Genomic DNA, 23,658 nt, shown 5'->3' with positions numbered 1-23,658 from the left:
TAAGTGTATATCGAGCACCTGCAGGTAACTAATCTGTTCATAAACCACCTTGAAGCTGTACTGGCCCATTTAACAACCAAAAACAAAGAAATAGTGGTTGCTGGTGATTTCAATGTAGATTTCCTTAAAGACTCTCCGAATAAGAACTTATTTGAGTTAATAACACTATCATTCAACTTAACTCCCACTGTAAGGTTCCCCACTAGGTTAGTCAATTGCTCACAAACAGTCATTGATAATATCTTTATAGAAAAGTCCAATGAACAAAATTATATTACAAAACCAACAGTCAATGGCCTCTCAGACCATGACATGCAGTTCCTACTGTTAAATGTTAATGATTGTAACCATCCCCATGAAAAAAAGTACTGCTGCTGCAAGTTCTTACACTTTTGTAATGCCATATTCAGTAGCACACCATGGAAGTGTTTCACTTCTTCCTTGGTAACATTTCTCCAGTCCCACCATGCAGAATGTCATGGAACTGGTGTCACTTCATGTATTTATGCTGTAGCATGGCTGTTGTTTGGTCTGCTTTTTGTTGAAATTGGTTGTCTGTAAAAAGTAACTAAAAGAAACCAACTGCCGATGATGGAATATTACCAGTTTCAGTGATAAAACCACACTTTGAATTGTCAAAAGGAAAATCTGTACAGTCGAGAGTCATTTTCACTCCACATTCGTCAGGAATCTCTCGTTAATCATTAGAAAAATGCACTTTTCAAGTATTTGCATCATTATCCTCATAAGAATTGTTTAGAAATGAACCACTCTCATCATCAAAATCACTCACACTATCATTGTCACTTAGAAATTTCTCTACAAGATGTCAAATCTCTTTCTCAGAAAGAACTGAACGTCAAGAATTAGTCATTGTGCGCATGCAAACTTGAAAGTAATAATACATGAAATGAATTCACAATTGCGAATAAGGACAACCATGAGCCGTAGAATGGAATGACAACGAAAATTTGTGCCGGACCAGGACTCTAACCTAGATTTCCCGCTTATCGCGAGCAGTCGCCTTACCATTTGGCTTTCCATGCAAGAACTATGTTTCTATGACCTGTACTCATACATCCATTACGTATATTCCCATTCCAGTCCCAGTCCGGCACAAACTTTCATTGTTGTCATTCCATTCTACAGCTGATCTTTGTCCTGATTCACAATTGCAAATTCATGTCATGTATTTCATAAGACCTGTAGTCTCCTCAGTGCCTGTTCCTTCAGACATGCACGCATGTTCAAAGAAACTTTGCATTGTAATCAGAATAATATAGGCACTGCAATATCGTGTATATTGTATAAATGTAATAATTCCAACATTCCTTTCAACACAACTGTAACAGTTTGACACTGAGTTAACACAGGTTCCCCTAGATGGCAGCACTTAGCACTATTGATGCCTAAAGTATAGTACTGTCAGAATCAAGCATGTTAGAGCCATGAAAAATCGTGTCGAATGAGGCTCGACATGGGAGAGGAAAACAAAATTCACTCCATGTTGGAGTGGAAAGGGTTAATATTGATTATTAAAGAGTTTCTACATTTTATTGGCTCCTAATCTTATATTGTCTAGATCACACTTCTTCACCATATCAGCCTCCTCCTTCAGCCCTCCCTGCCCTCCCTCCCCCAGCCCCTTGCATAAGCCAATAGTGGCCATATTGTACCTGGTAATGCATGCTTAATAGGAATTCCATTTCTGTAACTTTCTGCCACCAGTGCAAAATCAATTTGGTTTCTATAATTATCTGCTGATGATTCAAAATGTAGACTTCCCTCCTGTAATTTTTAAGCATTTTTCCCGTTGAAATCAATAAGTGTCTCGACACTACCATTTCTCCTTCCAAAATCGTGACTGCCTACTAGAGTTCCCTTCTTCCACAATGGTATTCCAGTCCCTTACTATTTTGCAGCATCCATGATTATCGATTATTTTCTTTATTGTGCTATATATTTTCTCTACAAGCTGTTCATCATATTCTGAAGTTTGCATATGCACCTGTATAATAAATACAGGGTTTTTCAAAAAGGACTTTACAACTTAAAAAATTCACTGAAAAAAGATACAGAGCTGGGTTTAATGTTATTTTGTATGGAAACACATCAAGTTTTTTTTTTTTTTTTACCTTAAACTAAAGATGTTGTATGTGGCTTCTGTTTGTTATCCTGCACACATCCCATCAGAAGTCAATTTCTTCCCAAACTCGCTGTAGCATTGCAGGTGTTACTTGCTCAGTGCCAGTATAAATTCTTGATCTACATTCAAGTAGCTGGCACAGGAGGTACAAACACGATATCCTTGATGAATCCCCATTACAAAAAAAATTGAGTGGTGTCATGTCTGGGGAATGTGGGGGCCATGCAATTGGCATCATGGCCAATCCCTTGACCTGGAAAGCGATCACTGAGAAAATCCCAGACGTCGGCCAGGTAGTGTGGTGGTGCACCATAATGCATGAAGTAAATATTTTGTTCTTTGTCACCCACATCGATCTGTGGTATCAAAAATTGTTGTAACATATCCAGGTACACTATCCCATTGATGGTTCTCTCATGGAAGAAAAGGAGCCGTACACTTTGTATTTGCTCAATGCACAAAAAAAAAAAAAAAGTTCAGTTTAGGGCTATCACAAACATGTTGCAATGTTTGATGTGGAATTTCACTGCCCCAAATCCTACACGTATGTGTGTTAACCTTGGCACTTAAGTGAAAAGTCCACTCATCAGAAAAGATCATTTTGTCCAAGAAATGTTCATCCTCATGTAATCGATTTAACATAGCCACATAGAAGTTCTTGTGAGCAATTTTACGAGTGTTTTTTATTGTTTGTACGATCGACAGTCTGTACAGTTTCAAATGCAAATGGTTTCTCAACACACGCCAAACAGTTGCCTGTGGGATTTGCAGTTCACAAGATGCACTCGGGGTCAATTTGTTGATGAAATGATGTCTCACTCGCTCAACGTCGTCATTAGATGTGCTTGTACAACCTCATCATTTCCCATGTCTTACCGAGCACCCTATTTCTACAAAACATTTATGCCACTCATAAACTGTAGGCCTACTAGGAGGGTCTTTAAGTACTTGGTATGAAAATTATGCTGAACTGTCATCGTCGACTTCGATTCTTCAAACCAAAGCACACAGCTAGCATGCTCGGGACCAGTGAAGGCAGCCATCTATAACGCAACTGCCACTAGTGCTCCTTATGAAGCAATATGGCACTAGCAAACTAAGTGACACAAAACTTGATGTATTTCCCTACAAATTGACACTACAGTCTGCTCTGTAGGTACGATGAATCAATTAATATGAATTTTCAAAGTTGTTAAGTCCTTTCTGAAACACCATCTACATTGTTTTGTACTTGTTTCAGCCTTTGCTGTCGCTTGCATAGTCCACATTTTATACACACTGTAGCGACACAACCGTTTAGGATAGGGAAAGTCAGTTTTGTGCGATATACTGAGCACAGGTTATAGCCAGGTGCAGGCCGGATTGCAGTGAGTTACGCATACCAGCAGTTGTTAAGGCAAATAGAGGCCACAGAGGTGTAGAACTGCTGGACAGGGCACACACAGCAGTTTTCACGGCGCAAGTCATAGGCAGAAGGGGGCCACTGGCCAAGCTAAGTGACACGAAGCAGTGCATTGGCAAAACAGAGGTGCACAGCCGAGTGGGTATAAATAGGTGCCCTTTTCTAATGAGATTCATTCAAGTGTGGCAGCTCTCCTGGAGCTACATACAGCAACAGATGGGGCGACAGCGTCCCAGTCCACGGCGGGTCATTGATTCGACCCTCTGAGGATGACGCGGGGTCCACAGCCACTGTTCAGCTCGTTACTGCGGGCAGCCGTCTCGGCTCCCGACACACGCTGGAGATATCCCGAGGTGAGGGCTGCAGATTTAGATGCCGGATCGCGGGCGCTTGTTGGTGCCGCGACTCAAGCCACACCAGCGAGGAAACATGGCGCGGACCATCTTGCAGTTGTCAGCGGGCTGTTCGGCGGCTCCTTGCAGCGGCGCGGAGAAAACAAAGATGGGGACAGCTGGGTCAGCAGGGACACAGACCGCCAAGTCAACTGCAGCATCCTGACAACGATGCAACTCCGCTGGCATACAAGGCTGGCTCGACACAGCATTGCATTACACGGGCCGCTGTGGTGCTTCCTCAGCATTGAGGGGCTCTGTGATGCAGACCAAGAGGAACAAGGGCACTGTAGTAAAAAACAATAAATCATTTGGAAAGTTCTCGCTGACTTTTAATACTGCACCTCCTGGCACCCAACCACTACATTTGGCATCTCCAGCCGCTACATTTGGTGTGAGAATAGCGGACATTGTCTGTACAGTATGAAGTTCGAGCCCACTGCCTGCATTACGGCCGCAAGATGTGGTGAGGTGTTTTTTTTTTTTTTTTTTTTTTTTTCGGTGGGGGGGGGGGGCGGTTGTCGAAGTAAGTTGTTAGTGTATTTGGGGCAGTAAGATTTATTATTGTTTTTCGTGGCATTTAATTACTTTTGTGTTGAGTATGATGTTACTGACTGTGATGATATGGAGCTGGAGAAAGTCAGGTTGTTCTTGTACTTAAATGTTTTGTTTCGGGACTAACTGGGAACGAAAGCAACACAATGGCAGGGTCAGGGACGCAAGGTGTGTCAGAACCAGAAGCGGTGCGGATTTTGATGGAAAATATAACACATTTGACAGCGGACAATATGTTGAGAAATGAATTAACATCTAGAAGTGAGTGGGAAACTGCATCTGACCAGTTGTTGTTGCCTAGGGTGCAGGAGATTGATCCAGCCACCGTGAGTTTGATTATTCCGTTTTCTGGCAAGGCATCTGAGGATGAGCGTTTGTTTGTGGACTTGGAAATTTCAGATGTGATTAATGAGTATACTTACAAGTTGGGTCAGAGCGATGAAGCGAATAGTGTTCTGTTGCAGGAGGCCGAGCAAAGGGCACCTGATGTTTTTCTGAAAGGGTTTCCAGCACATATATCGCAGATAGTGCGTGAAGGGACTTCGAAAGATTTGTATTCGGCCATTCAGCCGGCAATTCAATGTGAGTAAATAGATGTGGCAACAGGGGTACACGAGAGGCAAACAGTGTTTGCAGCGGGTGTGAAATGTTATAAGTGCGGTCGTACAGGACATGTGCAGAGCCAATGTACCCAGTCACCAAGGAATAGAGGAAGGGGTGGAAATCAGCAGCATGGAGGATGGAGAAGTGGAGATAGAAGAGGTGGACAAGCCTTAAATGGCAGAGGGGGTCCAAGACCCACCTAAGGGAGCTCCTGTTTAATGTCAATGACACGAATACGTATGCAGAGGTGGAATGTTCAGTGGTAGGATCCGTAGGACCTAAAAAGTTTCAGATTTTGTTGGACACAGGGGTGCACGTATCAGTGGCTACTAAGAATATAATGGGACATAGGAAGTTAGACCCACCACATTATAGGTTGCGTGGAGTGGGGGATAAGGACATCACACCTTTAGGGTTGGTGACGGTTGACTTTCGAATAGAGGAAGTCCGAAGCATGGAGATAGTACCATGGGTAAGCAAGGGCTACGACATGATCATAGGAGTAGATTTCTTGCATCAACATCATGCCAAAATTGACCTTGGACGACAAACTGTGGAACTTGGTGGAATGTTATTTCCACTAGGGGAAACTGTTGTCAATGCAGAACTGTCACGAGGGGTGTTCAATGTAATGAACAAACCAACAGAACCATGTACATTAGCATTAAGTCTTAATTCGTATGAGTGTGGGTCTAGTGGCACCGGGAAGTCGCTTTGGGTAAGTGTGGAGTCAAATCTACCTATGGGTACAGTATGTGTTATTGAACCATTGGAGGATAACGAAGTTTTGGGTTCACTGGGTTGTTTTGTGAAACTTAAGTGTTGTACGCATACAGGACGGGAACGACGGGAGAGTAGTTCCTGTGAACGTGGATAATTTTAGCGCTCTAGATGCGAATTTGAGGAAAGGACTTTTAGTAGCAAATTTGGATGTGCCAGACGACGAAGACTGGTGTTCGAGAGGTAGGCGAAGAGATCAACCACTAACTGTCAATAGAACTGCATTGCGTGGCAAAATTAAGCATTTGAAAGGAGGAGAAAGAGAGCATGTGCAAGAATTATTGTGGGAATTTAGGGATTTGTCTTTTCCTCAAGGGCTGTTACCAGCAACTCCATTACTTCAACATAGGATACCAACAGGGAATGAAGCACCTGTTTACCATAAACCATACAGAATACCGAGATATTTGCAGCTGATTGTGGAGGATTTCATTGATCAGCAGCTTGCGGACGGTATTATAGAGCATAGTAATAGTTGCTGGGGTGCGGCATTGTTGTTGTGCCTAAAAATCTATGGATGGAACGAAGAAATACAGGTTCTGTTGTGACTACCAATACCTAAACAATAAGACAGTAATGGACGCATACCCCATTCCAAGCATATCGGAGACTTTGGATCACTTAGGACAGTGCCAGTACTTTTCTATGGTGGAATTGACAAGTGGTTATCATCAGTTAGAGGTGTCTCCAGAGGATCGTTCAAACCTGCTTTCCCTACACCTGGAGGCCATTACCAGTACATTAGAATGTCATTTGGTTTGAGAAATGATCCAGCAACGTTTCAGAGGTTGCCAGACAGTGTCTTGATGGGTTTGAAACCACGGCAGTGTCTGGTCTATTTGGATGACATTATAGTGTTTTCAAGTAGTATGGAGCAACGTAGACAGCGGTTAAGAGAAGTCTTTATGAGGTTAAGAGCAGCTCGTTTGATGATGAGCCTGGAGAAATGTCAGTTTGCATTAGAAGAAGAATATTTGGGTCATATTATCAGTACGGAAGGAGTGCGAACAGACCCGAGGTTGGTACAGGCTGTAAGGGATTTTCGGGAACCAAAAACAGTTAAGGTGGTGCAGTCATTCATCGGAATCTGCAATCTCTATCAAAAGTTCAGGAAGGGTTTTGCAGATTTAGCACAGCTGTTGATGCGATTGTTATGGAAGGGTGTGAAATTTGAGTGGACAGAAGAGTGTCAGAAAGCGTTTGACAAACTGAAAGAAGTGTTAACATCAAGTCCAGTTCTTGTGTTTCCAGATTTTGAAAAGGAGTTTATACTAACATGCGATGCATCGAATCAAGCATTGGGGTGTGTTCTTAGTCAGGAAATTGATGGGAAAGAACATCCTGTAGCCTATGCGTCTAGGCAGCTGAATGCAGCAGAGAGGAATTACTCAACAACAGAGAGGGAGATGTTTAGCGTAATCTATGGAATCACATATTTTAAATGTTATTTATATGGGAGAAGATTTCGGGTAGTGACAGATCACACTGCATTGAAGTGGTTGTTAGGGTTGAAGGATCCATCCACTAGACTCGCTATATGGGCTGTGAGGCTTAGGGAATTCGACTACGAGGTGGTGCACAAGCCTGGGAAGAAGCACAGTAATGCAAATGCACTAAGTAGGAAGGTGGCGAAAGTAGAAGTCATAGGTTATGACCTAGCGGTATGGCAAGAATTACAGGACACAGACAACGATTGTAAATTGTATCGGACACAGCCACAATTTAATATGTACAACAGTCTCCTGTGCAGGGAAACGAAGACGTTCTCCTGTGCAGCGAAATGAAGTTAGGGCCAAGGGTAGTAGTGCCACCGAAGTTGAGGGGTGAGGTTTTAGAGGGAGCACATAATCACGTGTTATCTGGCCATGGAGGGTGTAGAGTGATGAATAGGAGAGTAGCGGAGAGGTATTGGTGGAGAGGCAGGAAAGGAGATGTAGAACAAAGTGGCAATTATATCAAAACGTTAGAAACAGTCAAAATCTAAATGCAGCAGCCCATTACAAACAGTATTGTAAGGTGCTTAAAAAAGTTATTAGGAAAGCAAAAAGTATGTGGTATGCAGACAGAATAGCTAAGTCTCAGGATAAAATTAAAACCATATGGTCAGTCATAAAGGAAGTGGCTGGTCTGCAGAGACAGGTCGAGAATATAGAATCAGTGCGTAGTGGGGATGTCCATGTTACTGATAAGTCGCATATATGTACAGTATTTAATAATCACTTTCTGAATATAGCAGGTGAACTAAATAGAAACCTAGTCCCAACAGGGAATCATATAGCGCTCTTAGAAAAAAGTGTTCCGAGACTGTTACCTGAAGTGCTCCTCCATGATACTGACAAGAGGGAGATTGAGTTAATAATTAAATCACTAAAGACCAAGAACTCTCATGGATATGACGGGGTATCTAGCAGAATACTGAAGTATTGTTCCATGTATGTTAGCCCAGTACTTAGCCATATCTGTAACTTTTCCTTTAGGAGTGGTCGGTTTCCTGACCGATTAAAGTACTCGGTAGTGAAGCCAATTTATAAAAAGGGAGACAGGGATAATGTTGACAATTATAGACCCATTTCTATGCCATCGGTGTTTGCTAAAGTTATCGAGAGGGTTGTATATACAAGGTTACTGCAGCATTTAAATTCACATAATTTGCTGTCAAATGTACAGTTTGGTTTTAGAAATGGCTTAACAACTGAAAATGCTATAGTCTCTTTTCTCTGTGAGGTTTTGGACGGATTAAATAAAAAGTTGCGAACGTTAGGTGTTTTCTTTGATTTAACGAAGGCTTTTGACTGTGTTGACCACAAAATATTACTGCAGAAGTTGTAACATTATGGAGTAAGGGGAGTAGCTTACAATTGGTTCGCCTCCTACTTTAAGAACAGAAAGCAGAAGGTAATCCTCCGCAATATTGAGAGCGGTAATGATGTTCAGTCCCAATGGGGCACTGTTAAATGGGGCGTTCCCCAAGGGTCGGTGCTGGGGCCACTGCTGTTTCTTATTTATATAAATGATATGCCTTCTGGTATTACCGGTGATTCAAAAATATTTCTGTTTGCTGATGACACCAGCTTGGTAGTGAAGGATCTTGTGTGTAATATTGAAACGTTATCAAATAATGTAGTTCATGAAATAAGTTCGTGGCTTGTGGAAAATAATTTGATGCTAAATCACAGTAAGACTCAGTTTTTACAGTTTCTAACTCACAATTCAACAAGAACTGATATTTTAATCAGACAGAATGGGCATGTTATAAGCGAGACGGAACAGTTCAAGTTCCTAGGCGTACGGATAGATAGTAAGCTGTTGTGGAAAGCCCATGTTCAGGATCTTGTTCAAAAACTAAATGCCGCTTTATTTACCATTAGAACAGTATCTGAAATAAGTGACATTTCAACATGAAAAGTAGTCTACTTCGCATATTTTCATACGCTTATGTCATATGGTATTATTTTTTGGGGTAATTCTACTGATTCAAAAAGGGTATTTCTGGCTCAAAAACGGGCTGTTCGAGCTATGTGTGGTGTAAGTTCGAAAACCTCTTGTCGACCCCTATTCAATAGTCTGGGAATTTTGACATTGCCCTCACAGTATGTATTTTCTTTAATGTCGTTTGTTGTTAGCAATATTAGCTTATTCCCAAGAGTTAGCAGCTTTCACTCAGTTAATACTAGGCAGAAATCAAATCTGCATGTGGAATGCACTTCCTTGACTCTTGTGCAGAAAGGAGTGCAGTATTCTGCTGCATCCATTTTCAATAAGCTACCACAAGAACTCAAAAATCTTAGCAGTAGCCCAAACACTTTTAAGTCTAAACTGAAGAGTTTCCTCATGGCTCACTCCTTCTATTCTGTCGAGGAGCTCCTGGAAGAGCTAAAAAATTAAGCAAATTCCAGTGTTACATTATTAATTTTCTTTATTTAAACTAACGACTTGTCGCCCGAATATGTTTCTTATATTTCATTTTATCTGTTTCTACAATCGTGTTATAATTTCATGTATTGACTCGTTCCATGACCATGGAGACTTCTCCTTAATGTGGTCCCACGGAACAATAAATAAATAAATAAATAAATGTCAAGAATTGCATACCATGTGCGCAGAGAGCACATTTGAGCCGGAAACAGATAAAGCCACAACAATTACTGGAAGCAACATGTCCATTCTCTTTGTTGTTGATAGATGTTTTAGGACCTTTTAGGCGAACACCATAAAAACAGATTCGTCCTGACAATAATAGACCATTTTTTCAAGGTATGTGGAGATGGTGGCTATGCCAAATCAACAGGCAGCAATGGTCGCATAAGCATTAGTAAACAACTGGATTTTGAAGTTTGGTGTACCGGAGACAATAATTACTGACCAAGGGACCACCTTCATGTCGGATTTATTGAAGGAACTGTGTAAATTGATTAACATAAAGAAGCTGAGGACGAGAGCGTTGCATACACAGGCCAACGGAAGGAAAGAATGGGTACACAGAACAATTGTGAAGATGCTGAGTTTTTATGTGGATTCTCATCACCATCAGTGGGACAAGTATTTGAAGCATATTGTATGCGCATACAATGCAAAAGTCCATACAAATACCAATTTGTCTCCATATGAGGTAGTGTACGCGTGACAAATGCATCACCGTTTGATTTAGTGAAGCTACAGAAAGGAAGGACCGGTGAATATGTACGTCAGTTCACTAGATCAATTCAGGATGTTTGGAAATGGGTACAAAAGGTGGATACAAAGGCTTCGGAAAGGCAGGAAGACACAGTAAAGCAGAAAGGAAATTTACCGCAGTATAGAGTGGGGCAATGGGTAATGCTGTCCAGCCCCTATACGCAAAAAGGAAAAATGAAGAAGTTCCTCAGGAGGTATCAAGGGCCATACCAAGTTGTTGAAACCACATCTCCCATTAATGTTAAGCTTCAGCTGCCAACTAGAATGACGATAGTACACACTGGGCGGTTACGGCCATTTATGGGTTGCCCTGATGTGATTCCAGGCCTGTCACAGGAAGGAAATAGGAAGAAAGAGAGAGTGAAGAGAGGTACTAAGCACAGAGAAAACCAGAAGATAGAGTACAGCATGAAGTCCCATATGCTTTGCGATCTAGAAAGTAGTAGAGTGAAACTTCCTGGCAGATTAAAACTGTGTGCTGGACCGAGACTCGAACTCGGGACCTTTGCCTTTCGCGGGCAAGTGGTAGAGCACTTGCCCGCAAAAGGCAAAGGTCCCGAGTTCGAGTCTCGGTCCGGTACACAGTTTTAATCTGCCAGGAAGTTTCATATCAGCGCACACTCCACTGCAGAGTGAAAATCTCATTCTGGAAACATCCCCCAGGCTGTAGCTAAGCCATGTCTCTGCAATATCCATTCTTTCAGGAGTGCTAGCTCTGCAAGGTTCACAGGAGAACTTCTGTAAAGTTTGGTAGGTAGGAGACGAGGTCTGGCAGAAGTAAAGCTGTGAGGATGTGGCTTGAGTCGTGCTTGGGTAGCTCAGATGGTAGAGCACTTGCCCGCAAGAGGCAAAGGTCCCAAGTCTCGGTCTGGCACAAAGTTTTAATCTGCCAGGAAGTTTCATATCAGCACACACTACGCTGCAGAGTGAAAATCTCATTCAAGTAGTCGAGTATTTTTTTTATTTTTTTATTTTTTATTTTTTTTTTTTTCCTTGTCATGTATCATTGGGTTTACATAGATTAATTAGGCATTGTATTTTATACATATTTTCGAATATAGCCTGCTAGGTACAGCAGTCCTTTTGAAGAGGGAGGAAGGGTGATGGTGATCCCTGTCCTCAGGTCACTGAAAAGGGACATGTAGCGTCTGACGTATGTGGTGTTTTGTTGGAGGAGAAACCAACCACAATTCTGGAGAAACAGATGCATCAGAGTAAATTTTGTGGCAAAGCCATAATAAATATGTGTTGAATGATGTCACAGTCGTCCTGATTAAATTTTTAGTTATTGACTGTGTTGGGTCAGGAAAGTCATGTTTATTGCACCAGTTCATAAAATGTAAATTTAAGGATGAAAATAATCACACAATTGGTTGTTGCGGCCACATGTAGTAAGCGTTGCTTCATGCAGTGGAGAATGGCAAAACAGAGGCACGCCAGCAACTGAGGCATTGCGAAGTAAGCACGCACAGATAGCCTTGCTGACAGCAGCAGTCTACCCACAGGCTGACACAAGGAAGCACACAGACCGAGCACCGAGCGAAGCCTGGAGAGTGCTGAGTAAGGGAAGTGAGGCCAGCACGCTAAGTTACGCTGCAATATACTGCGGGAGTAATAACAAAAAGCTACCACCGAGGGTAAAAAATGTCCTCCTGCCGGATATAAATAGTGGAGCGCAGGCAGCAACAGAGAGAATCCATTAGAAAGAAGCTCGGATCTGAGGACGGACATGGTCCATGTCCGAATGTTCAGTCTTTGTAGGTGACGATTCCGGAAGTCTGTTCCAGCTCACAGGAGTCATCCATTCACCGCCAGATGTCAACTTCAGCTCTGGAGGTCGGCCCGAGTTCGGTCGGCACCATGGCTGACTAACTACAGTGAGAACTTCCAGCAGGACCGGACGCAGCGCAGTATTGGTCACAGGCGCCACCGGGGATTGACACCTGGACTTCACGGCAACCCGGCCCCATGGCGCGTGGTCCGTCCATGACGGGACCTCACAGACATCGCGACTGACGGCTTCCCAGCCACCAGTGCAGCAGGCGTCGGCAGCTGACCTCATGGTGATGCGGCTCTGTGGGCGTGCCGTACTGGGGCGCCGAGTTCATCCCAATCACAGGGCATCCTGGCTTCAGCGGAGCACTGGTGGCCTGAGGCTCCCGAGTGCGATCAGCGGTGTGCCAGTCTTTGGTGCAGTCACTGTGTCTGCTGCTAACGAGTGGTGCAGAAGTCGTAACACGGTGTTGAGTTTGGATCAAAAATAGAGAATGTTGGAGGAAAATCTGTGAAGCTACAAATATGGGACACGTGCACGGTGCAGTTATTTTTAGCAAGCGGAAAAGGAATAGACTGTCCAAGGGACATTGCGGAACCAATATTGAGCTTGCAACGGGTTGGGATGCATTGGATCTTCTCCACCTACGAGAAGTAGTAGTAGTAGCAAGTTGTTTTGAGTGGGGAGTATTTGCAGAAGCGAAAAGTACAGAGCTCGAGGGGAGCGGAATTTTAATCAATGAAACTAAGTGTAACATAATAGGACCAACCTTCCCCCTGCAACACCAATTTCAGGAGGCACATAATTGAATGTTACATAGCCACAGCTGTACTGGCCAGAAGCCACTTTAGAGGTTTTGCCAAGGCAGACTCTGATCTTGTTAAATCAAACTCTGGGGCCAGGTCTGTTGAGATCTGTAAACCAGTTCATTTTAGAGCAAGAGGGGTGCATAGCAGCCAAACGGCTAGTGCAATATGTAGCTCAGTATACGGAAAGGCAACGGCAAATAACGATCATTTTGAGCACCTCTGTGCCAAGTGTCATCGCGGCCTTAACTTTGTTATGTGTTGTTTTCTTTCTCATCAGGCAGAGAGCTAATTCCTAAAGGGAACCAAGGGTAGTCCAAGAGCCAGTGGATTAGATACCAAGGCATGTAGGTAAGGGGTTGATCAAGCAGTGGTCGCCCAGTAAGGAATTTTCACGTTTTGTTTCATGTCATGGTTATAAGAGGGCATTAACCACATTTAAGTTTTCTAGTAGAAAGGAAATATGCCACAGGTGCCAATCCAAACAAGTTAAGAGCCAGTTAAGGATCGACCCGGAGACTGGGTCTTTCCGAAGAGGGGAATAATGTAGCGGCACCATCGTTTAGGGCTGGGAAAGTCAGTTTTGTGCGATATTCTGAGAACAAGTTATAGCCAGGTACGAACCGGATTGCAGTGAGTTACGCATACCAGTAATTGTGAAGGCAAATAGGTGCCACAGAGGTGTAGAACTGCTGGAGAGGGCACACATAGCAGTTTTCATGGCGCAAGTCACAGGCAGAAGGGGACCACTGGCCAACCTAAGTGTTATGCCTATATGACGCAAAGCGGCGCATTGGCAAACAGAGGCACACAGTTGAGTATAAATATGTGCCGTTTTCTAACGAGATTCATTCAAGTGTGGCAGCTCTCCTGGACGGCGGGATGTATCACACCACCGGGCTACACGCAGCAACAGATGGGGCGCCAGTGTCCCAGTCCACAGCGGGTCATTGGTTTGACCCTCTGAGGCCGGCGCGGGGCCCACAGTCAGCCAGCGGTGGGCCACTCATCGGCTTGCTACCGTGGGCAGCAGTCTCGGCTCCTGACACATGCCGGACGCATCCCGAGGCATGGGCTGCAGATTCGGTTGCCGGATTGTAGGCGCTTGTTGGTGCCGCGACTCAAACATTGCCGGCAAGAAAACAAGGCACGGACCATCTTGCAGTTGTCAGTGCGCCACTCGGCAGCTCGGAGAGGCGCGGAGACAACGAGGATGGAGACAGCTGAGTCAACAGGGACACAGACCACCAAGTCAACTGCAGCATCCTGACAACTACGCAACTCCGCTGGCATACAAGACTGGCTCAACACAGCATTGCATTACACGGGCTGCTGGAGTGCTTCCTCAGCATTGCGTGGCCCTGTGACGCAGATCAGGAGGAACGAGGGCATGGTAGTAAAAAACAATAAATAATTTGGAAAGTTCTCGCCGAGTTTTAATACGGCACCTCCTGGCACCCAACCACTACATTTGGCATCTCCAGCCACTACAACACTTAGCTACTTCTTTTGTCATAGCCACTTCTACTATTCCTTTCTTTTAAATTGTCCTCCCGAGTGGTACATTACATATTCATCACACAACTTGTAGCAATGTTCTCACATTCCAGAAACATATCCTAAGCATTTAATTTACACTCATAAGTAAGCAACAAGCTTTTTAGTGCCCAGTTTCAGTTTATCAGCTACGAATTTTCCATTAGGGTCACAGATGACATTGAAAATTTCAAAACAGGCATTGTAAGAAATTTGCAAATTATACAATTTTAGAATGTTAATACTGGAACAAGCAAAGAAGGCATTAGGTAACATCTATTTAATGGTAACAAATATTGAACTGAATGATGCTGAAACTACATTAATGCATAAAAGTTCATATGATAGTATTGAAAACATAAATGAAACCATTGTCATGTGTATGTTATATGTGCAGCAACCAATGGTGGGCAGTCATCATGCGCTACAGCACACTGTAAATATTGCACTAAATTATGCCATTTCTTTATGAATGAGAGCCAGAAATTGAACAAAAATTACACCAGTTCTCTTCATATTGAATGCTGGTATCCAAATATGATGAATGAAAACATGTTTTGTGGCAATTTCTCTGTGATAACTAGAAACCAGTGTCGAGTGCTCAAATGATGAGTTAACCAAGCAGCAATCAACTCAGAGAAGGGACGCATGTTTTCGACTGCTATGCTCCAAAATGATGTAACTCCTGCTGCCACTGAGGGCACTACATTGTTCACAGAACCAGGCTGAAAACTCTGTGTAAAAGGATTGTGGAAGCATAGTGTGTGACGAATTTTAGGTGAGCACTTGTCATAATGGTGCAGTGGCAGACTGGTCTAATGGATAGACTGGCAGTTTGTGAGCTCAGATTTGAAACCCGCTGCTATCAACTCACCCCCCCCTCCCTCTTTCGGTGTTAAACTATTAATTATGAAATTTAGCCCTTTGACTGCTACATGTGTGCTCTCCACATTACATGCCGAGAGCAACTTTGTCATCACTGTTACTGCTTGCTCAATGCTGCTACCTGTGCATTCTGGCCACTATGAAATACTTATCATCCGATTTTAAGAAAATCATTCAGTGAAAAAATTTGATTTTTGCACATCTCACAGCTTAATTCTCCACTCAATAAAGGACTGAATTTCTTTTCATTATTCACCATAGCTACTGTGTTGCATCAGTTAAATAAAACATTGCATGAAATTTTAAAGAGTCTGCAGAGATAAAAACACATTGCGTGAACTTTGCTTATGGTCGATTTAGTCCACACACAGCTTTTTATGAAATGTAGATAAGATATCAAAATTTTATAAAAAAGCTGAGAACAGAATGATTTCTCATTTAATTTTCATGACATTAGTTTTTATATCTGTTGGGTGGTCATGCAAGGCATCCACATTTCTTCCCTACACATCAAGAATCAAGTGCTCATAACAACCATCATGTTTCATAGACAGTTCAAGATATCAAAACAAGGTATTTTGAAAATGACAGTGTGCAAAAAGGCATGTATGATAAATACTTGATTTTTTTTATTCAGTGAGATATGGCAGCAATTTACCTGCAGCAGCAATCCAAGAGTCAGCGGAACAGGACATGTAAACACGTGAATAAAGCTTAAGTTCTCTAAGCACAGAGTATGAAGGATTTTTTGAGCAGTGCTACACAAAACGGTTCTGTAGCCATGAACTGGTACTTTGTCAACTCGTGTACAGTTCCCAACACTTTCTTCTTTTTTTCACGTTATTTTATTCTTCACAATGTTAACAGATTAATTATAAAATTTAAATATATTTAGACAGTTCAATTTACTTATGCTTACTAATCTTGCAAGTCAAAAGGTAGTAGACTGGTAAAATTTTGCATGAGCTGTCACTGGCTGCAACTACACCTCAACCTTTTGTGTGTAGCTGTATTGTTCAAATGATGCTTCCTATTATCCAGTGGTTTTATCTGCACTGTATCCATTACATTTTACAAGGATGCCAAGCTAACCTTACATATTCTTCACGATGATGCTATTTTGACTCAGTTCTATGTTTTGTTTATACTGTATGATTGTAATTAAACTGGTGGCATTCCAAGTGCTGCAGTATGGGCTCCACTGGAGGACGTTCATAAATTGGTGTGCTCATGAAGTATGCTGAAAAAATAATAGTTCCACTTTCTGCCACCAAGTGAAAATGTGGTGCTGAAAGCAGTCAGAATGTGGTGTGGGTGCACAAAAAACTGAGGAATGATCAAACACATGATATGGATGGTCCAGGCACATTTATTAGGATATGGTCACAAATAACAACACGTATTCATTACAGTCTCCTGATTCAGCAACATGCCGCATCCATAACACAACAAGGTTGAGAGTTGCTCACAATATATCTGACGTAATGAGAGCGATACACCATCCTGATTGACATGATCTTTCAGATAGCCCTACAACCAGAAGTCACATGGGTTTAGGCTGGGGGATCTGGAAGGCTTCGCATCTGGAGATGGCTTAGCGATGTGGTCATTTCTCAAAGCAAATCTTTCACAGGGCATGTGACATGTGGTGTCACACCTTCTTGCATTACAATAGTGATGTGGACACAGTTGGGTTCTTGCACAGCTGTAGGGAAATGTTGCACAAGGAGGTCCTTACCAGACAGTCAGATAAGTAAGTGCAGTGGATGTTCCTGCAAAACACAACTGTTGAGCAGGGGAGAGAGAATAGTCATGACACATCTCAAGCACTGGCTGCAGAATTTGAGGCAAGTGTTGCAAAGTCAGCTATAGCTACAGCAACTCTTCAACAGCTGCCATGGGAATGGGGTGCCTCCTTCTCCCTGCTGCACCACTTAATTCACCCATTTCTTCAGATTTCTTCATTAAATTTTTTAACCCATTTATTGACGCAGGACCTCTTTGCAATCGTTTCTGTCATCGATACTCCCACAATGCAGCACTGCTGTCGCTGCTGTTCTGATAAAACAACTTCACCAGCAGTGCGTGGTCTTTCTTCTCACTAGCCATTGCTCTTCATACGGAAAAATTCAAACTTCTTAACCCTTTACAGCCAACTGTCACTTCACAATACAAAACAACATGTGCCGCCAAGTGGCAAACAGCATACTGCTGTCAAAATAGGAAACATTTCACATTCTGACTGATTATAGCACCATATTTTCGCCTTGTGGCAGAATGTGGAATACTATTTTTTTCAGCATACTCTAAGAGCACCATGATTAATTGACATATCTACAAATGTTTCAACTTCCTGCGATGTATACAGCCTGCACTGCAGCACTCAGAACACCATCAGTTTAATTGTAACAGTCTGGTATCTTATTAAATTACCTGTTTTTATGTAATATTTACTTTTTCACTTTTGTTTTTAATGATCTCAGATAGGCTATTACTGGCTGAAAACTGGTAGTCTGAGTACATTATTTTGTTATCCTAAGACTGGAAGCCAAGAAACTGCTTCAGTTCAATATGCCCACTCAGTGGATAAGGAGGGCATCTTAGTAGGAATGGTCAGTATTCAGGGATATGGCAGGAATGATCATTCAGAGCAAAAGAGTCTAGTAAATATAGGCTCTAAAGTGCATACCTTAGAGTTATGAGCAAGTATTCACTGAGCAATGTGGTGCAGTGGTTAGTACACTGGACTCACATTTGGGTGGACAATGGTTCAAACATGCATTGGGCCATTCAGATTTAGGTTTTCCATGATTTCCCTAAATTGCTCCAGACAAATGCTGGGTTGATTCCCTTGAGAGGGAACAGCTAATTTCATTCAGCATCCTTGATACAATCTGGTCTTGTGTTCCATCTCTAATGACCTTAATGTCAACGGGACATTAAACCCCATATTCCTTCCTTTCTTTCTTCATTAGCATTTGTTCATCTGTGTTACTATGAAACACAACTCTTCTACTGAACAAGTGTCCATACCTCTTAAGTTATACATTTTAGAGTCCCAAAATTGCAAAATCCATGGAATTTGCTGGTAGCACTTGTACATAATAAACTGCAGTCACACTTAATTGTGTGTATTGTGTATTGAACTGGGGACCTAGAAATGACAGAGAGGCTTCATCCTGCCATAGCCCTCAGGTTCACAACCTCACAACAGGCCACAGCAGTCCACCCACCCCATCTCCACCCCACACTGAACCCAGGGTTATTGTTCAGTTCAGCACCCAGTGGACCCCCCAGGAACGTCTCATACCAGACGAGTGTGACCCCAAATGTCTGCATGGTAATTATGGTGTACACATACATGGAGACAATGTTTATGCAGCAATCACCGATATAGTGTACCTGAAGCGGAATAAGAGGAACCATTCCGCATTCACTGAGACAGATGGAAAACAACCTTAAAAACCATCCACAGGCTGGTCGGCACACCGGACCTCGACACGAATCCGCTGAGCGGGTTCGTGCTGGGGACTGGCATGCCTTCTGCTCAGGAAGCAGAACGTTAGACCGCATGGCTAGCTGAGTGGGTCTCACTTAATCAATTTTCATTAAAAGTAAATTCTTTGATTAAATAAAAGGTGGTTATGTGGGGACAAAATTTTCAGACACTTTCCCATTTATCTGATAAACATTACAGATAGACTGAAAATGTCTTTTCAATCATTACGATTCCATAAATAAATTTTTTTTTTCAAACTTGTAGCTTTTATGATGCTAAATAATACAACTACTTTTTATGCTAAATAACATTACTAAATTTTATCGCACAACTCAAGGGATAAATATTACTTTTCTCAATTAGTGAGTCTTTTGTTTTGTGTATGTTATAAGTACACTGCTAAAATTTTATTTCATTCTTTCTTCCACATTCGGAGCTGTTGGAATTTTAATATTACAAAAAAAGGATAAAAAGTCATATATTTTGACTGAATTAGAAAGAAAGAATATAATAATATATTTTGATGACTTGTCTCATTATCATTTGTGGTTTACAATTTTATAAGCACGCACCTGCAGCTGCACAACGAAGAGGTGTTACACCAACTGCACCCATAGTTTCATTTATTCTTGAAGGCTTTTCATTTAACAGAAATACCATTTTCTCGAAGTCACTTTTCAAGACTGCTTCATGCAGAGAAATGTCTTCATCTGGATCAATCATGAAGTTAAATACTTCAGCCATTTCCCTGATTCCAGTACATGAATCAGTGCCTGTTACAGGTACATGCCAAATTACAAATAAAGGCACAGGCTACTGTGAGAGAACTAACATTAAACATTACAAAATAACTGAATTGTAGTATACAGTCTTCTAAAGTATCTTCAAAATACTTTTATTAAACACAAATAAATATGACAAGGTTTTTAAATTGAACACAGACTATTGACATTCTCGTACCCACTTGGTTGGAAGCTAAGTGAAAAGAAACTTCACCAACATTTGAAAGATTAAGCAATCAATGTAACTACACTGCTTCTAACAAATAAGCAGAATTAAAGACAAAGTGAATATTTTACAAAATATTTTCAACAGGAATCTTTTTATAAATCATTCTGACAGAATTCACTTATTATGCAAACTAAAACAAGATGTATATAAACAGTTATTCTCACCTTGAAAGCAAGCTTACTATTACAAAACAATGTTCACCAAGAATATTTTGTCTTTTTGTTACTAACACACCATGCAATGTACAATATGTTTCACCAGTATTACAATGCGTAAAAAATCTGCTTTTTATCAGTTAAAAAAAAAAAAAACACACACACACACACTCACACAGAATTTTGATGCAAATTTATCTGCTTTATTTAAATAAATACAAAAAAAACACTAACTTTGAGAACAGAAATAAGCTCTCTTCTTACATGTAATTAGAAAATTACAGAGCAGTTGTTTCACACACAAGAGAAACAAAACATGCAAAACTGTTATTCCCTTCACTATTAAAAGTTTCTCTAACACACACACACACACACACACACACACACACACACACTTAAGAACACAAACAACAGAACTTTAGGTATCTGTTTAGTTAGTGGTAATGACAATTAAGCTACTGCCCACACGCAAAGGTATGAAAAAATGGAATGTATGCAACAGCAGCTACAGCTAGTAGCAAATACCAGTAATGATAAAAGAAAAAATAATAAACGGTGCTTTTCATTTTCTTAAGAATATTTCACGTTATGTTTCACTTCCATTACTACTTCTTGTTACCCCCTTGTAATGCCTGTGACCTTATTTTCTTTGTTCTTTCCTATTCAGTTAAAAAAAATTATAAGAAAGTTCCCTTATCACATTATTGTTGTGAGTGTAAGTTGATGGGTACCGTACACTGATATCTGGAGCTTTTGTTCTCTTTTACACTTTGTTTTTCTCATCTGTTCCCGATCATGTTGTCCCTAAGAATACTTTTCATATCGTTCCATTGATATGAAGCATTGTTTATGCTTCCCCTTCTGCTGCCATCCATCTCATTATTTTGGTTGTGGTGTGGTCATACATTTGTGTGTTCTGTGTGTGAGTGAATGGTTTTCCTCTGTTATTTACTATTTTCTGCTTCTCATGTACATATATTTATGCTAAGACATCTGTTTTTAAGCAAGTGTGATAATAACCAGTAACTATTATTTTTCACGACACATTGAGGTATTAAGGTAAGTGACTTACCCCTGCCTCCACTACAAATAATATTTTCTTTTAATTTCTGTAGGAACTACAGACCTAGTTACCAAAATGTATTATAACAACATATGTTACATGCAATGATATGAACACAGGGGACACATTCTGACTAAAATAATATCATGGCAACTGATACAATCCATGAATAAAATGACAATATCTAAATTGTAATGTACAATTTATAGAAGAGGATGTACTTATATAATAATTAGGAAAATACAAAAACAATTATGTATCATTTGTAATTACATTAGACACTTGATAGCTACAACATTAATGTACCATAATAAATCGCATTTTCTACACATCTTAAAACTGTTTACAAAAGTCTGTCCCTATTGTGCAACATTTATAAAACCATAATATTTGACTATTACTCTAGCTGTCATTGATATTTCTCTATAAGTAGTAATAACACCAAACATTACTGATTTTTTTCTACTGTTTTTCTATACTAAAATAACTGTGGATTCAAACTTTTAGCAGAAACAGTACCGGAAATGAACTTTTAACCATCAAAATACACATATTTCAATAACAAAGTATTCACTATTCTCTCTTTCATTACTCCACATTTCATAATAAACATGGATGTAGCAAAAGAAAATCACAGTACATTTCCATAGTGTCACTTAAGTTAATGGGAGTAATGAATCCACATTCATAGAGTAATTTCAAATTACAAACTATGCAGAATGTAGAATTTGGTCATATATTTGTTCTTCCCTTCTATAAAATATTCAACACATTATCTGTTATTTATACGTTGCCCTTCTGTAGGAGAAGACAAACCAAGCAGTTTCTCTTTCAGGTAAGCTACAGATGCAACCCTTATCATATTCTGAAGTTGCAAACTTTTACCTTTTGGGGGATTTTCAACATCTTTCGTGCCCAGAATTGTGATCTTTTTACTTAAGGAGTCAATGTTTTCAGCTAATTTCAGAAGCTTTCCCCTTAAAATATGTGCCTCTTCTTGGGTATGTGCTGTTTCCCCACACTGCAAAGATTCACACATTTTAAAATACACTTCAGCCATCTCATCGGCTTCTTTTATATATGACGCAAGGCGTTCATAAAACTGACTTATTATTGGTTTCTGGCTTCGATTTTCTTTCAGCTTCTCCCTGGCTTCCAAAAGTTGTTTGCAGTGCACACAGAGGCGTAAATTCTGTTCACCAGTCATATTATCCATAAATGACTTTACAGAACTGAGACTGGCCACAGAGCTGGAATGCTCCAAAGCCTCACTGTTTGTATTCTTTTGTTTGTCTACATTGGATGAAGTACAAGAAAGATCATGACCAAATCCAGAACCTGTCATTTTCTTAGCAACACCAAGCTCAAGAAAATGAGAACACTCACTACACATAATAGCTCCACAGAGACGGCAATGATGTTTCCTTCGAGCAACATGAAAACTTTTTGCACAGCTAGGACAAAGCTTCACATCTCGATCATCAATCCATGGTACTATAGCTTGTTCATGCAACTTCCTCTTCACTGGATCCGCCGGTACATCTCGCAGCAACTTATCCAGTCGAATCAATAATTTATTTGTTTCTGCAGCATATCTCTCCAAACGAGAACCCCTAAATATACGAAAATATTCTGAGTGTGATCTGAATGCCCCTATTTCTTGAGGTTCATACAATAGCACTTCAAAACTATCTTGTAAATGTGCGGTGGTCCTAAAATCAGCAGGTAGATCTTCATCTTCCAACTTAAGGATTCTCTTCTTTGCCTTTCCTAACAGACCTTTAATTGATTTGATCACATCTTGATCTTCTGTGTGCTCTTCTTGAAAATGTGTCTCAAGGCTTTTTGGAGATCCTAAATCTGCCTTACATATCGGACACAGGAAACCCTCTATTATCTCACCTCCTTCAGCCATTTAAATTATTTATGAGAAGATGTGAAATAAGTAATGGAAATACTGAAATTGATTATTTGGGTTACCACACCAGTTTTCCATAATACAAAATTTGGTAAGCAGCATGAACAAGTTATCTCCTGCATGTTAATGTGAAATGTAGTAGTATTCTCCAACAGTGGTGTAACTGGAATGAAAACATACAAATAAATTACAGAGTGAAGAAATCTCTTTTCTTAAACACTAATTGTAAAATAATCTCTTTGACCATTCTTAATTCATTATAAGTCAGAGCACTTGCAAAAATATCCACTACGTTTTCACTACTAATGTAGGAAGATTTTCAAAAGATGTCTCAGAAAAACTGTAGCAATACTCTTCAACAATTATCTGAATGTTTCCTATATGCATGTGATAATAAATCACAATGTCAATATACTTTGTCATAGAAATGTATTTTGAGATTGTCACTCTCCACTATTG

At 40.8% G+C, this 23,658-nt stretch overlaps 1 protein-coding gene across 2 annotated transcripts in view; it reads right to left on the bottom strand.

The window, feature by feature from the left end:
• Positions 1 to 23,658, bottom strand: part of LOC126247589 (rabenosyn-5-like) — a 152,032-nt gene that overhangs the window by 97,037 nt on the left and 31,337 nt on the right. Inside the window, exon 2 of one of the 2 annotated variants that reach the window (XM_049948494.1) lies at positions 19,625 to 19,825. In XM_049948494.1, coding sequence (XP_049804451.1) covers positions 19,625 to 19,796 — 172 coding nt within the window. In that variant the 5' untranslated portion in view covers positions 19,797 to 19,825. Of the gene's footprint in view, positions 1 to 19,624; positions 19,826 to 20,370; positions 23,363 to 23,658 lie in introns of those variants that run through there. The other variant, XM_049948493.1, reaches the window with a different exon arrangement.

This window comes from Schistocerca nitens, chromosome 1 (genome assembly GCF_023898315.1).
Source record: "Schistocerca nitens isolate TAMUIC-IGC-003100 chromosome 1, iqSchNite1.1, whole genome shotgun sequence".
NCBI classification, from domain to species: Eukaryota; Metazoa; Arthropoda; class Insecta; order Orthoptera; family Acrididae; genus Schistocerca; species Schistocerca nitens.
The sequence above is the reverse complement of the archived record's forward strand: the minus strand, read 5'-3'. Positions and strand labels throughout refer to the sequence as shown.